We start from the raw sequence: 17,679 nt of genomic DNA, 5'->3' as shown, positions 1-17,679 counted from the left end.
CCAGAAGTTTCCTCCTCTAAATTTGTAGGTCCAGTCACGTTACTCGAAAGAGTCAACCCAAACTTTTATAGGATTAAGTTTCCTAATTCATATCGTCAATCCATACAGGAAATTTCTGTAGACAGAAGTAAGCCGTATTATGAAAACAGACGAAACTCAGCAAGAGGACAATTAGCTATATTTTTTATACCAGCGAAGACATTTAAACGAAAAAACAATAACGATGGCAGAACGCAAGACAAAGGATACACGATAGGATCTGACACTAATAGATCATCTTTTAAATATTTCTCTTCTTTCAATTGCTAGCAAAAAAAGAGAAGAACAAGATAAGGAAATAATCTCATCTAAATTATTTAACTCAATTGGCTAGGAACATCGAATAGCATAAAACATTTTAATCATTATCATTTCTCACTTTGAAAAAAAAAAAAAAAAAAAGAGAGAGAGAGAGAGAGAGAGTACTCAGGACTCGGAAGAGGAAACACGGAGACAAGCATTCTGTTGGATAAATAACTTTGCTTTGCGACACGAACACTTCCTATTTTCTGTTTTTTCAAAGACCTGATTCATTATTCTTCACTGAATGAAAGAATGCTGAGACTGCATTTCCGTATTTAAAAGGCAAATGATCTGTACAAGGACACGTAACCTATAATTCTACATTTCCTCGATATTTTTTTTTCCCCACTGTGAACTACATATTGTCACCGACATTATGCAATAGAAACATTATACAGGATGCTCCAAAAATCATGATCGCTGTTACTTTATACAGGATGTCAAGCAATTCAAGTTCATCAATATCATCATCATTGGAATTTAAAATTGGATTACCTTATTTAAATGTGTGTTTCGTGCAAATATTTTAGAAACTTTATATCTTATACAAGGTGACCAAGAAATCACGCCGCTCTCATCACGAACTTTGCAATATAAAATATCTTTATATTCCCGTGATAATAACAACCCTTTTAATATTCCCAACTCTTATCATCTTATACATACTATATCGCCGTCTTCGCTCGGTACCAAAAACATCCAAATGACCTCGTCTAGATATATATATACCAATTCCAGTGGACACATTTAATAGCATTCATACAACAAATGAACAAATGATTTCACAGACTTCAACACCCCTCACCATTAGAGAGCTAAAATATGTATATTCACGCCAAACCTTAAAACAGCCCTACCTCGAGGGAAATGAAGTGACACGTAATATGCACCGATCCTGCCTGTGTTTAGGGGATAACTGTTTAGTGCTTTCTTCCACTGCCTTAATAGTCCTTCCAAAAAGTTATTTTTTTAGTGTTATCACTGCTTTTAGTGATTTTTGTGTGTGGTCCCTTAGTGTTACTACTCCCCACAACCAGAAAAATAACCCTTCGGCTTATTTTTTAAACAAGCCAGGGGGTGTAATGTCCCACGTGGTATTGTATACAAGCAACTCTTCACGCTTATGTTTATGAACAGCACCACATGGTTTTAAGAGAGAATACTACACACCACGTCGATCCACTACGATCTGCAGACGACAGACTTCTGGCTCCTACCACGAAGCAAACAACAACGGAGCAGCAGCGCCACAGCCGTCCAAGGACCCCTATAAATTTGTTGGACGGCAGCAGACCTGCACCAGTTTTCTGGTGTCCGTTCTACTGTTTGCAAAGGAACATTAGGAGTAACCTAACCCCAGGCCTCTACTGTGCTACGGGATTCTTGTTCTATTCTTTCTCCCGGTTCAGCCTGCTACGGGGCTCTCTTTGGGAATCCTAACCTCAACCTGCTACGGGGCTCTGTGGGCACTTAACCGACCCTCTGCTTGCCACGGAGCATTGGGACACTAACACTACTCTGTTTAGCCTGCTACGAGGCTCTGTGGAGATCCTGTCTGCGACCTTACGGTCAAAGACTACCTATATCTAACCTTGAAAACTTACAGAAATCATTTGTATAGTATTTTTGTAAAACACTACATAATAAAAGCCGGTAGTGGTAGTCGATTCCGGACGCTCTTTTTAATGACGCTCTACCTACAACCTATATGGGACAGAGTTTTACAATATATTTTAAGCTTCAAATTCCGCGACGTCTCGAATTCGCGACAACAGATTCTGAAGTTAATCCTAACACGAATTCCCTGGTTTTAATCGGCACTTAATTTCTTCGTGAATATAGTCTTGGTCTGTTAATGATGATCCTAGGTATTTGAAAGTATCCACTTTATCAAAAGTTTTATTTGATATTTTAAGGCTTCCATAATCTACAAGGAATATAAATCATCTGATTATATTGCATATTTTGGAATTCCCCAGGGCTCTAATCTAGGTCCGTTATTGTTCCTTTTATTCATTAACGATCTCCCTGATCATATATTATTAAGTAACAAATTGCTTTTTGCTGATGACCTCAAAATATATGGTAGGATAAAGACCATCCATGACTGTCTCGATTTACAACGTGACATGGAAAATATTGCTAATTGGTGTTCTCTTAACAAACTTAATGTAAACATAAACAAATGTAACATTTTATCGTTTACCAGAAACAAAAGTCAAATAGAGTTTGATTACTCAATGAATCAGATCTTACTAAATAGATTAAATTCAGTCAGAGATCTTGGAGTTATATTTGATACGAAACTGACATTTAATAACCATATAGAGAACATAGTTAACGAATCTTTCAAGATGTTAGGGTTCATAATTAGAATTGGAAAGGATTTTAACAATCGTACTACACTAACAAAAATGTATTTGGTCTAGGAATTAATTCGTGCGGGTGGACAAGAGATGGCGCAACGAACGGAGCGTCCCACAGTTCCGTGTATCCACACATGTGTTGCAAACCCCTGTCATCGCGTATCGTTCGTAGTATAGGGCAGTGGATTAAAGCGTCAACAACACCAGTTTGTAGTTAAGTGAACATGGCGCAATTTGTGCCTGATAAAGTGTTTTTGCGGGGTGTCCTGCTGCATTACTTTAACATGCAGAAAAGTGCGACTGAAAGTCATCGTATTTTGGTGGAAGTGTATGGTGACCATGCTCTAGCTGAGCGAACGTGTCAGAAGTGGTTTGCACGGTTTAGAAGTGGTGATTTCGGCTTGGCAGACCAAGGGCGAGCTGGACAGCCAAAAAAATTTCAAGACGAAGAATTGACAGCATTGCTCGAGCAGGATTCGTGTCAAACGCAGGAACAACTTGCAGCAGCATTAGGCGTTGATCAAACAACAGTCTCCAAACGCTTGAAAGCCATGGGAATGATTCAAAAGATGTCACATTGGGTTCCACATGAATTGAAAGACAGAGACGTTGAAAGATGAAAAACCATTTGCGAATTGCTGCTTCAACGACAGAGCAGAAAGGGGTTTCTGCATCGAATTATTACGGGTGATGAGAAGTGGATCCATTACGAGAACCCTAAACGAAAAAAGGCCTGGGTGAAACCAGGTGAACCAGGTCCATCACAACCAAAACGAGATATTCACTGTGCAAAGGTTATGCTGTGCATATGGTGGGATATGAAAGGTGTGGTGTACTATGAGCTGCTGCAACCGGGTGAAACTATGAATGGAGAACGTTATCGACGACAATTAATGCGTTTGAAGCAAGCTCTGGCCAGAACACGACCAGAATGGGAGAACAGACATGATAAACTTATTGTTCAACATGATAACGCTCGCCCACATGTCGCAAAACCGGTCAAAACCTATTTAGAAAATGTCGGATGGGAAGTTTTACCCCACCCGCCGTATTCACCAGACGTTGCTCCTTCGGACTACTACTTGTTCGATTGCATGAACAACTATTTGATTGGACAGCGGTTTACTTCTTCAGAAGATATCGAAACATGGGTCTCTGACTGGATCGCTTCCAAGGATGAGGACTTCTTTCGCCACGGAATCCGTACATTGCCTGACAGATGGGCGAAAGTGGTGGCTAGCGATGGACAATATTTTTCTTAAGGTATTTATGTATTTTGTGTTTGTACTACAGCTTCAATGTGTGCGTACCAACCGCACGAATTAATTCCTAGACCAAATATTATGCCTATGTGCGATCAAAACTGGAATATGCTGCTGTGATTTGGAACCCATCACAACAGCAATACAGACACCAACTGGAAAAGGTCCAATCTAAATTTATCAAATACTTGACGTACAAGACAACTGGAATCTATCCATATTATGAAAATTATCTAACATTAATAGACAACTTCTGTATCTCTACACTTGAACAAAGGCGAAATGTGACAGATTTGATTTTTCTCCATAAAATAGTACAAAACGAATTTAATTGTAAAGATCTCATATCAACATTAAATTTTCATGTCCCAACACTTAAAACTCGTGCTAATAACTCTGGTCTGTTTTATTGCAAAAAAGCAAGGACCAACGTATTATTGAAATCACCAATTTGGAGAATGTGTTCTACTTATAACAAAATATGTATCAAACACAAAGAAATTGACATCTGCAATATGAACTCTATGTTTAAGAAAACTATTGTAAATGTATTATGTAATACACCAACACTATAATTGGGCTTATGCCTGTTGTGTTGATGGCAAATAAATAAATAAATAATTTGCCGCATTACGATCCCAACAAACTTCCATGTATTTACTTTTCTCTGCATTTGCTTCTAAACCCATGTCCCTTGAAGCGTTTAATAATAAGATCTCTGCATTTCTTTCTATTGTTCTCGTATCATCCCCTATTAGATTTACATCATCAGGATAGGCCATAACCTGGTGAATTCAACTCCTAGGACCGTGCCCGTGCCCGTGCAAATTCTACAGTTTGAAAATGTTTCATAAGATCTGACTTGCGCACATCCGCATTTGTATTCGAACATTACAATATCATTTTCCGATTTGCTTTTTCATTCAGCTCCACAACCACTTCGTTCTGCTCCAATCTCCTTCCGTACTTGACATTGCACTACTGATAGGCAGACCTTACTGCCACGTGCAGTTGGGGTGTTCAGTGTTCGTGATTTTTGACCGAATGTATATATATTAGGGTGTCCCTTATTTAGGGTAATTTCGTGTTTGCGATACGCACACCCCCGAAAGGTATTCTATGTGACCGCAAACACGCATTAGTGAAATAGCACCTCCCTACGAGAACGTTAACCCGTGCCGACTTAACGACAGTCATGAAATGACGTTACCACATTATAATTTAGACTGTCCAACGTTATAACAGAGAAACCAAGGGAGACAGAGAACCGAAACTTTGCACCAAGCAACTAGAGAAAGGATGACACCTGCCTGAGTATTGACGAACATCGTCGAATGAACAGTGTTGCCAAGCCAAAAAGAAAGTTATATTTTTGTAAATCAAATGACCTAAATAGGATATAATCATTAGAAGCAACAATGAAAATAAATACAAAAGGGATGGTAAACGCAGATCACTGTTGCAAACGTTTCGAGAAATAAGGTGAAACATGTATTCAATGCAAACGCCGTTGGGGTACGCAGCGTTGTCATCTTTTAAAAACCTTACTTCTCAGCTTTAAGAAGATACCGAATATTTTAGTCAGTATGTGACTCATAGATCTCACATAACCACAGCACTGCTTCTTATGCTCTACCGCATTGCATTACCTGTTTTAAACCATACTGCACTAGTGACAATTTCCGAGTTATTGTAACTTTCCCAAACTTAACTTTTCTCTTGCGTTAATGGCAACACTCTTCAATGGACCCTTCTAGACTTCGAGTCAGCGTAAACAGTTCTTATCAATATATAATTTAAGGTGTACAAAACGATAGTAATTCACTTTCTGTGTGCGCCACAGCGTCTGCATTTAACACATGTTTCACTTTATTTCTCGAAGTTTGCAACACTTACCTGCGTTTACCATCCCTTACGTCTTTATTTTCATTGTTGCTTCCAATGATGATATCCAATTTGGGCCATACGATTTACAAAAACACAACTTTCTCTTGGGTTGGCAACACACTTCATTCGGAAAAAATGAAATGAAATATTTCAGTTTTACGTCCCACGATTATGCCGGTTAGGCTAAAGGAGACGGTGATGATGAGATATGACTGAAATGGTGGAATGAAGAAAGTGGAAGGAAACGGGAGAACCCCGAGAAAACCCACGAGCACGGTGTTTGTCCACCACAAAGTCCACACGGCGCAAGCTGGGATCAAACCAGGAACCCGAAGCACCGGAGGTGAACGCTCTACCATTGAGCCACCGCTCCCTCCCCCCACTTTATCCTGTGATGTTCGTCAATACACAGACACGTGTCCTCCTTTCTGTAGTTGCTTCGTGCAAAGTTTCGTTTCTCTGTCTCTTTTGGTTTCTCCCTTATCTCGGTTAGACATTCCAAATTATATTATAATGTGGAGACACCATTTTATGACTTTGTCGTCAAGTCGGCACGCGTTAACATTCTCGCGGGGAGCTGCTATTTCACTAATGCGTGTTTACGATCACATAAATACATTTAGCGGGTGTGCATATCGCAACACCAAATTACCCTAAATAAGAGACACCCTAATATATATTAGCTGACTTGGCAATTTTCAACCCCAATAACCAGGATTGTGACAGGTGACTGAGGCATCGGTTGCCCTAACCCGCTGTGGATTCAAATGAGACACTATTTTGAACGCGTATTACTCGTACCATATACACATCCGAGCAGACAGCTGTCTGCAATGTTTCATAGATTACGCCCTCTGTTATGCGATTACAGGCAGTAATAGCTGAGGAGACGATCAGCGGGAAACATGCAGCCGTCGAAAGCGAAGTCAATCGGACTCGTGTTTCGAGATTTCGTGCTGAGGAATGAGGAACTCGCTGACGCTCAAGTCGTGAAGCACTTTCAAAAAGATGGTCTGAGTCATGCAACTGTGTACAAAACATTAAAAAGGATCAAATATAGGATTTCAATGAGAAAAAGTGAAGGGGGAGGAAAGAAAAAATGATTATGACAAACAAAATCAAAGATGACTGCATCATAGATGGACGTTAGTGACGAATTGACCATTTCAAGTGCTGCACGTGCATTAAAATTGAGTCGTGATGTTATGAGGAAGTGGCTAGTGGAACTGCGGATCAGAAGGAAGAGAAAAAAAAGATACTCCATATGCAAGTGACAAAGAGTCATTCTGAACAAAATTGCCATGGACTAGTTTCGTGCCTCTAATAATGATAGGGACGTAATAATGGATGATAAAGCATATAATGACATGAATGGGTATGATTTTAGCGGAAACATGCCGTACTTTGAATATGGACATTCCTGTCCATGAATCCGTAGAATTTAAGTTCAAAACTGAATTTCCACAGAAACTACTCATCCGAATAGCAATAAGCAGAAAAATTCATTTTCGGCCATATTTTCATAAGCAATCAAAGGGAGCAATTAATCAAAATATATATCAAAATGAATACAGTTGAAAGAGATTTATTCAGTTTATCAAAGAAAACATTCAGTTTATCGAATGGTGATTACATCTTTAGGTCTGATTTAGCTTATATTCTTGCTATGCAATAAGGACGTAGCAGCTGCTGACCGGGATTGAGTGCAATTTTCGCGTAAAAAGTGCAATCCACCGAATGTGCCACAAATTCGTTCCGTTGAGAAATTCTGAGCTCATTTGAAAGCAAAAATATTTCAGCCACCATATAAACCAAAAAATAGCACGTTTGGTAAAACGAGCCCGAAAAATAACACGCCAATTCAATTTAACTGCTTCGAACAGTTGGTGGGGAATATGGCTTCAAAAGTCAGAGCGGCTCCTAATCAGTTTTTTCTTTCTGTCATTAACTGATTTCAAATGATTATAGAATGTCTATTGTGTCATCAGTACAAAAACTGTGACTTTTCATGTGAAAGTAAACAAAACGCAGCAATTCAAAAATGTGTCTCACTTGAATCCAAAACAGGTTATTCAACCCTCGAATCGAAGCCAATCCATGAAGTAGTGACGTATGGAATGGCCTTGAAGGCTAAATGAATATATAACAAAGCAAAAGTTGCAGCAAAAGTTTCTGCCAACTGTTTCTTGAAATAGGCGAAGCGTGTTATTAATAGATGTTTTCCCCATGCGTAGCTAAAATAAAAGGAGCGACCTACTGTCAGTGAAACGCATGGAATGCTCCGTCATACTACGCAAAACAAATATGTCTAGTAACACTGTTCCAGTTCATGATAACACTCCTCCTTACAGCTAACAACTCCGAACATACAGTCACGTCTTTGTTCGTATGTTCTCAACCATCAGCTACACTGCTTACATGTGCTATCCACTGAATATTTGTACCCGAAGTTAAACTTCCTTTCTGAAGATAGAAGGTTTTCTTATAAGACCTCTTGATAAAATGTTTACACATATGTTTCAAGTTAGCTATATACCCATCGAACTTCCCCACTGCTAATGTCTACAAAACCCTCACACTGTTAGTGTACACAAACAAGTATTTAAATCTACAGTTCTACCATAAAGAAATCGTCATAATAGTATTTATACATGAACAACAATTTATCAAGAAGCTTTACTTCCATTTTAGATTCCTTGCAGTAAAATTGCACAATGAGCTTATGAAGTGATTCGATTTGTATATAAGTGACTTAACTTCGTGAACAAAATTACAGAATAAGTGTTTGAAACTGTACAGGAAAACTCCTATAGACGCAATGAATGAAGTTAGTGTCTCACTTATAGGTAGATTAAAAATGTGTCAATCACTGGCTTTAAGAAAATTGTAACTATGTATATAACTCAATTCATTATGACTCTGGAACTTATTAGTTAATACTTTCTGATCAGATTTAATACATTTATTTATTAAAGCCAGGGTGCGAATTACCGGGGGGATGAGAAGGATTTTCCCTCTCAATCACATTTTGTTCCCCACCGGGGATGATCACCCCCCCCCCCCCAAACTATGCTCAGTATAACTCCAAATTTGACTGACTTTTGTCATTTCTTGTAAGTTTAATCTTCTAGCTGTATTTCGAAATGATCGATGTAAACTATTCAGTTTCGGTCATTTCTACTTACCACCTAATTACCCACTATTTTCAGCGTTGCTTAGTGGAACTATATTATTATAACTACGGTTGTTACTTGCAACTGTATCTTCATACCCTTCGGTTTGTCATCGTTTGTGAATTTGAATGTATTAATTGCGTATAACAAAACCACATATGGATTTTTAAATGTTCTTAGCGGTTGGCCAAGAAGAAGTAAACAAATAGCCTCTTCCACCATACTTGGCGAAGTTCAAATATGTCATATTCATCCTCTACATTTGTATCGATTATCATCTTATTTTAAGTTTTGTTATAACATGTTATTTCATTTTACAGTGTACTCTTTGTTAGCACATGGTCTTCATTCCCTAGTAGGATGTGTGTATGCAACTCAAAAGTTGCATTTAATTTGTGATAATTAGTATAGTAATCACTGCTTTTACAGTTTACGGAAATGAACTTTTGAAACTGCACTCAAAATCTGAGATATAGGTATTCTCTCGTAAGTATATGTTAACGTACACGCCGGGGATACGCTCCTAGTGAGCAGACATGTTAGTGAAGGTGATTTTTAGGTAAATAAGCGCATAATTGAAGATTTGTTTCAACATTTGTTAATACGACTAGTTCTTGTCCGACTAGTCATTGTCCGTGTCTGTATAAGCATTTTAACTGGAGCGGGTTTTTTAAAGTTAACCCTTCATTTTTCCATCTTTTCGCTGTACAGTTTGCTGTTCACGCTAATAATGTTGTCTGAAAAACTTCAATGTAATGTTTTACTTTATTTGAATAACGTAGCCTATAGTGAATCAACTCATCTGCAATCTAACAGTAAAGTAATTTTAAGTGTTGACTTCCTGTGCCCCATCACGGAATCGATATTTGGAGAAAAAAAAATCGTGATGAGCACAGCTTTAGCGGGAAGTAGAAGCACAAGCTCGAAATTTGAATTGAGAGATTTTAAATATATGACCTTCGATTTGACCTTGATGTAAGAAATCGGGACCAGCAACAATCCGTTTCTTATTTGATAGGCTAATATCTAGATTTTCTTATATATATATATATATATATATATATATATATATATATATATATATATATATATATATATATATCAAGGTATGTCCGGTTTAACTGATAATTTTAGTGGTTTTCACAAGACTGAAGTAGTTTTTTTTTTTTTTTCCCGCAAGTGGAAGCTTTCAATATGAGTGAAAAATTAAAATATGCTTGTGATCATGGCTATCGCTCGAGCCGAATTATTAACTAAATAAACCTTAGAGAGCTACGGAAACAAGAGTGAGTACAACATTTAAACACGTTCAGAAAGGTTTAGCGGGGTGTGTGTATGTCAAACAATATATATATGCATAGTTATTGCCGGTAGATTTATTAAATTAATAAATCTCTTATTTATTACAGATCATACACATACACACACACACACATATATATATATATATGGGGGTACCGCATTTATTGTCTCATTTTGAAATTTGCACCTTCAGACTTTATGTCCTGTTGGCCTAATTTTATCCCCCCCAATATAGATTATCTAATTCGCACACTGATTAAAGCTAAAATAAAGAGTTACAGATTCAACAACGTTGTCTGCATCAGACAGACTGATTGACAAACACTTTTAGTTTTAGTAAGTGTATTAAGCTCTGGTAAGAAAATTTTAGTTATTTATGTAACTTAGTAACAAAAACTATCAGATTCAGTGTGAACAGATACAGTTCACACAGAAATCGAATCATTGAGATTACGTCCGTCAAAAATATAATCTGAATGGATTCACTGCTGACTAATTATGGAATTTGATAACTTCCTTATACTTACAGCTTCATTGCTTTTCTGTTGATGCTCTCTTAACGCCTTAGCTGCGTCTTGAACTTCTTTTTCAATAGGTGAAAGCTTCTTCTTGTTGTTATTCAATTCTTCAGCAATCTGACTTCTCTTCTCTCTGACCTTCGGCGAAAGTAAACAATGTTGGTAGAAACAACTTACTAATAACAAATACTCTTAAATATAGAACTGTTTATGATCTTTTAAAGTGAAAACCTCCCATATCTAAATACACATAAATACGTTTCTTGTATGTGATTCAGATTTTCCCTATTTTACATTTCTTTGTCTATCTTTTCCATAAATAATAATCTCGCTCTTGATTAAATGACAAAATATTAACAACAGAAAAAAAATGTGTGACAGTATTTTCAATGTATTCTATATCCTACTGAATATGTAATACAGCTGACTTACGATTTAATGAGGTAATAGAGGAAAAGATATCAGTGGCTAACCTTAAATCATGGTTAATCCAAAGGCAAGAAAAAAAAAGAGAGAGAAAGTACCATTATATAACGAATAAAAAAATGCTACGTGGCAATTCACCTTTACTATATTTCCAGGACTGTGATTTAAATAAAAGTTTCAAATCAATTGTATCACCAAACAGAAGAAGAAATACGTACCCAAAAGAATTTAAACAATCTGATAGTTCAAATTCGCGTAAAAAGGTCAGTCAGAAATTTGCTTATTCGCAGTTTTCGTTTTTTAAGATCCATTATCTTATCTTGCGCAGCGTTATTTTGTCATTCAGCAAACTACCTTCTTGCTTTTCCAAGTAGTCCAGTAGGCATTGGACGTGATTAAGTGTAGCTCCGGGTCTGATCTTGATTTCAGCTAACTGGTCCCCACATTCACTCGCCTCCCTCTTGCTGTAACTTGATGCAGTAAGGTTGTTACAAACGTTTGGGACAGGAAGGAGGACACACTCTCACTCACTCACTCTCACACACACACACTCTCTCTCTCTCTCTCTCTCACACACACACACACACTCACTCTTTCTCTCCCTCTCTCCCCCCCTCTGGCTGGGTGTCTAGTGTTTCTGCTGCTGATTCTTGCGATAGATGTAAATCTTAACGGAAACTTAGAATTGCACAATAGGCTAAAGAACATCTATTCAATGAAAATGGCATGATTATGATTTTGTATGAATTATTTAGTTTATATCTTAAATATGATCGTTTGAAGAATTAGCTTTTACTTACAATAACAACAATGAAATCAACTTACACGAACACCTAAATTCTTATTTCCAAATATTCAAGCAACTCTGAACGGTAAAAAGAGGAAGTAAAAAAATTTAGTCAAAAAAGTAGGAGTAAACGGGATCCCTAGTACACATGGTTCTCTTCGTGGTAATTCCCCGTTCGTGAATTTCGTGGCCTTTGACCTAAACTAACTGGTTTTGCTCATGGGCTCAAAATAAATAACAAGTGAATGAAATAGATACGTTTTCCAATACAAAACAAAAATAAATAAATAAATAAATAAATAAATAAATAAATAAAATAAAAGTTAAAAAAGTGAACATTACTGCATTTAAATATTATATTAATATTAATAATGACCCAGAGTTACAGTTTGAAGTTAAACTACTGTAATAACATGAAAATAAGTAAATTTATGAATGTAAACCATCACTCCTAAGGTTATGCACGATCGGAACAGACTGCAAATAATGTACATGTTATTGCTACAATTCCGCAAATCTTACATAATATAAAGGTAACCAAGAAAGTTCAGTCGCTTTTTCACCATCCACCTTCGAACATCGATGTCACCTAAGACGTACCTGGAAGATCAAAAATAGCCCCATCAGCATCGACGACCTTCTGCCAACGTTTTGGAAGGCCATGGATTTCATAGCGGTAGAACTTGGTAGGCTGTCAAGCGAAGAAGGTATCAAGAGCATTTTGCACCTCTACTAGGGATTTGAAGGGGCATCCTCTACGGTGATTGTCCAAGGCATGGAACAGATGATAATCGGACGGTGCAATGTCAGGGGGAGTATGGAGGATGCAATAGCGTTTCCCATCCAAGACGTAGAATGGTGTCCCGGGTCACTCTAGCAATGTGAGGCTTAGCGTTGTCCTGCAACAGAAGGATCCCTTTGCGATTCAGAAGTGCTAGCTACAGAGTTTTTAGTTTTTCTTGAACACGGCTCAACTGCTGACAGTACACAGTTCTATCGATACTCTGACCAGCTGGTAGCAGTTTTCGATCCATGATGCCGTGAGCAGTCCACCAGAAACACAGGAGAACTTCCTTCTGGTGCAGTGCTGGTTTCGGCTGTTTTAGAACCGGTTCATGGGATGCTAGCCAAAGATGACAGCGCCGTGGAGCTTCATACAGGACCTATTTCTCATCACATGTCAACAACCTGACCAGAAATGGTTCCTTCCTCAGACGAGACAGCAAAGACACACAGATGTGTGCTAGCGTTGCCTTCTGCCCCGGAGTCAAATCACGTAAGACAAACCGACTAAACTTGTAGTGCTTCCCAAGTTGAGGGAGGTGCTGCCGAAAGGTTTCTCAACTCACATTTCTGGCCACTGTTCGCCTCAATTGCTGCCTGAAGATCTTCATTTCGGACATATTTTGGTCTTCCGGCACATAGTGCGTCCTCGAGTGTTTCGACACCGTCCTCAAATTTGTTAAAGCACCGCTGCACTGTCCGCGTAGTCACGACACCCTCACTAAAGGCCTCATATATCTTCCGCCCCGTTGCAGCAGCGTTTGGTCCTAGTTTGAACTCGTACAGTATACACGCCCTTATGACGTTCTGTAGAGGTCCCATGTTCACTCTGTCCTTACGCAAGTTCACGGTGTAACTGAACTACCACAACCAGGTAGTATGTTGGATATACCCACACCAACAATTGCCCTTTGCCTTATCTCCATTCCCATTCAACTCAAGGTGTGAAGGCCAATTGAACACAGACCTCCATAGAAAGCGACAGAACTTTCTAGGTTATCTTTATATAGGAACTATGATGCAAGCTCCAATATCGGGACAATTTAAACAACAATGAAAGTATTGCCACTGGAATACATTAAAGATTATCATTAACTGATTAAACGGTTACGCACGGAACTTTAAGAAAACTTTTAACCTTGTATTAAAAAAAAAAAAAAATCTTATTAGCTTCAGGTAACAATTTGCCAATTGTTAATTAAAGGTGAAATATAATATGAGTCTTTCTTTTTTAGTAGCGCCCACGCACTTGTAATTAAGGATTATGGATTAGCAAAGTTAGAGCAACTTCCACGATTTCACACAAATCACTGTTTTTGGTCATACCTATGCATAGTTATGAGCAGATTTATGAAGTAAATGTGTCGAAATTGCACATATTTCATATGAATTAAAATTTTGTACAATAGTATTAGAAATACTTCTCATGCATAAAAAGTACAAGAGCTCACAGAAACTGAAATGAAACTCTCCGAAACATTAGTCACATTCACCACGGAAAAGGGAGATCGAAACACGAAGAGTAAGGTAAAAACTCAAATTGAATTTCCTTTTATACTCCATACAAACTAATTTCCTTTAGTATAACAACCAGGTGCTTTATTTGATAATATTCAAATATTTGGGGAAAACTGCAGGTTAAGCGTTGCTCTTAAAAAAAACATTAAATAAAAATATATTAACCAACTCCAAACAGCCGCTAAAAAGCAGAAAATAATTAAGGGTCATTCCATATGAAATGACCAAATTTGAAACTGGAATGTGGCTTATATGTTTTAAATTTTCTTCAAATTTTGTACGTGTGTTCTGGTATCCTAACCTAGCACACCTGTCAAATTTTACAGCTCTACCTCGAAGGGGACTGCTGTAGGAGCCATTCGAAATTTGGGGGTTTTGTGCAAAAAGCACCTAAGTCCGCCTTCGACTTAAAGTACTGAAACCGCTAGATCTCTTGATATATTGAAGCTATTTGAAAATGGTTTTCACTAAAATATTCTTAGAATTTGTATCATTTAAAACATTGTACTAACAAACTTCTCAAGTGGGGTTAAGTAAACGAATTTTGCCATCAAAGAGAAAAAAAAGAAGAAAAATAATGTCAAAATTGGGCAATTATTTCTGAAAAAAGCCCACCTAACACCAACCTCAAATTCTCAAATTAAGAAGCTCTGGTATGCCTCTTTTACATATATATATAAAAAAAATTGGAGGTTGTTTTTTGGTATGTTCAAGAAAAACAAATTATGACAATGTAAGTTGAGGGCGGACGTGAGCACTTTTTGCACAAAACCCCCGAATTTCCAATGACTGTTTCCAATCTTCCGTGTTGAAAATGTTTATAATTGTCGAGAGTGAGGTAACTGAACAAATGAATTGTGCCAGAAATCTGGAACTTCAAGTACCATTGCTGAAAGGACACACATTCTGTCATTAGTTCCAAAATCATGGACGACTATGAAAACTGTTGAAACATTTCAAAGAACCGGGTATCTCGTTCGGAAAGCTCAGATCAGTAAGGAGCATGGTATTTTAGCCAAGCCTAGTTCTAAAAATAACAATATTCCTGCAAACACCTTTAATTTAGTCACAGTGATAAAGTGCCCTGAGACGCTCTATTCAGTGTCAGTGTCAGTAAGCATATAAATTTCACCATCAAAGAGAAAACAGAAGAAAAAATAATGTCAATTTTTTAAAAAATTATTTCTAAAAAAGGACCACGAAAAAATAGTCATTTTTTTTAATTATTTCTGAAAAAGGCCCACCTAAAATCAACCTCAAATTCTCAAATAAGTAGCACTGGTACTCTTGCTTATCACATTAAAAAATTAGAAGGGTGTTTTTTGATATGTTGAAGGAAAAAAAATTCAAGTCTCATATTATTTAATTTTCTAGTAATACGACTTGCATGGCTAAGTATGTTCCTTTACAACAGTTGATGGCCCTTATGAAAAAATAATAATAATAAAAAAAGTAGAAATCCTTCCTTAAATGTAATTTATAAAGTTATTTTAAAACAATATGTGCCTATTACGCAGCCTATATAGTGCTGTTTAATTTAACAAAAACACTGAACAATAGTGAACTATCGTTATATAATACACAAAGACAGTAGGGCCTCGAAAATCCTAACTAATTGGGACCACATGTAAAATAAAAATATGTATGACAAATAATTGCATATGAATGAGCTTTTCTAAAAACATTGAGTTCACACAAAGAAAACTCAATCAGTGTACTGTCACTAGCTTCTAGGGACGGCGTTCGAATTTTTGACGTCCGGATTATCGACATCCTACTGTTACATTTACATGTTTGGTTGATTGTAAGCAATTTGAAACATTGAGCCTAAGATCTCTTATCACCAATTTCAGAGAAAGTGTTCTCAGTAGCTTGAATTTCTTCTTCAGAAATGCTGTAATTTCTGCCAGCACCAGTTGAGATACTGGGTACTCCAATATTAATGATGCAGTTTTCGTATGGAGTCCAGCATGTGTCAGGTGGTTTTGGCCAGAAAAACATTTTCCTGGGTCAATAAGGATGAAGGAAATTCACATTAGTCACGATGTTCTTGTGAATTCTCAACCATTTTTCCAATCCACCATTTCTCCTCAGAAATGCATGCAATAAATTACTCACATAAAAAGATTATTGTCTTTCGATTCTGCTCAAGTATTTAGAGTGAATGAGATGCTCGACTTTGAAGAAGATACACGACTGAAGTTACAACAGGCTGATGTGTTTACAATGATGAATTTCAAGCATCTCTTGCAACGTTATGGTTTAGAATCTCTTTTGAAGTATTGGACAAAGGTTTCCGACATATTCCAGCATAAAAAAGCGTTTGGTTATAGTTTGACGAAATTCGAAGAAATCAGCAACAGTAACAATTCGGTCATCCAGTGGACTCTGTAAACTAGCATGTCTTGCTACACATTCAGTGTCTCCATCGCAAACACTTTTGCCGTGACTTGTGGCAAAAAAATCCACTCACAAGTCAGTCCAAAATCACTCATGCACGCACAGGTTGATTTTTTTTTTTTTTCAGCCTTTATATCGGGCTTCTGATCCATCTCCAAAGTAGATAACGTATTTAATCTGAGGAAAAACATAATAACCATACTTCAAAAGAATAACTTGGAAAGCAGTAAATGTTGCTGTGTCGTGCTTTAACATATCATTGACACAACATAATGAAACATTTTATAACAGAAGTTACACGGTGTTGCATTTAAAAAGATTAGAATGTTGCACTTTTGAGTAGAATGTTGGTCCAGTGCAACTCTTGAACTTCATCTTGAATACTAATACAGGAGTAGTTTTCAGCAAAATCAACTATAACTAAGCATGATTTGTCATCCAAAGTCTCTATTGTGTGTTGTATTTGAAGTAGTCGCTCTGGGATTCGGCTATGAAATGATGCTGCGCTAATTTGTCATTTGTTTCCTACAGAAATCTCAATATAGTCGTCTGTTTCTTTAATAATTGTCTCCATTTGAGTTCCGTCAGGTTGAACCCATTGTTTGTACTTATATCTTCTGAGTGAGTCAGTTCGAGATACTCAGTTGTTCGAAATGGTTTGTTTTCTTAGTCGTCCATGATTTTGGAACTAATGAAAGAATGTGAGTCCTTTCAGCAATGGTACTTGAAGTTCCAGATTTCTGGCACAATTCATTTATTCAATTACCTCAGTCTTGACAATTATAAACATTACAGGGAAAATTGGAAACAGTCATTGGAAATTTGGGGGTTTTGTGCAAAAAGTGTTTAAGTCCGCCCTCAACTTACATTGTCATAATTTGTTTTCCCTGAACATACCAAAAACCACCCCCTATT

The 17,679-nt window shown here is 37.2% G+C and overlaps 1 protein-coding gene across 7 annotated transcripts in view; it reads right to left on the bottom strand.

Moving 5' to 3' along the window:
- Nucleotides 1–17,679, bottom strand: part of LOC145678409 (structural maintenance of chromosomes protein 5-like) — a 1,106,524-nt gene that overhangs the window by 694,410 nt on the left and 394,435 nt on the right. For all 7 annotated transcript variants that reach the window (XM_081748525.1, XM_081748529.1, XM_081748531.1 and 4 more), the window contains exon 8: nucleotides 10,860–10,988. In XM_081748525.1, the coding sequence (XP_081604651.1) occupies nucleotides 10,860–10,988 (129 nt within the window). The remainder of the gene's footprint in view (nucleotides 1–10,859; nucleotides 10,989–17,679) is intronic.

Source organism: Thermobia domestica, chromosome 2 (genome assembly GCF_964235325.1).
Source record: "Thermobia domestica chromosome 2, izTheDome1.hap1.1, whole genome shotgun sequence".
Lineage (NCBI taxonomy): Eukaryota > Metazoa > Arthropoda > Insecta > Zygentoma > Lepismatidae > Thermobia > Thermobia domestica.
The sequence above is the reverse complement of the archived record's forward strand: the minus strand, read 5'-3'. Positions and strand labels throughout refer to the sequence as shown.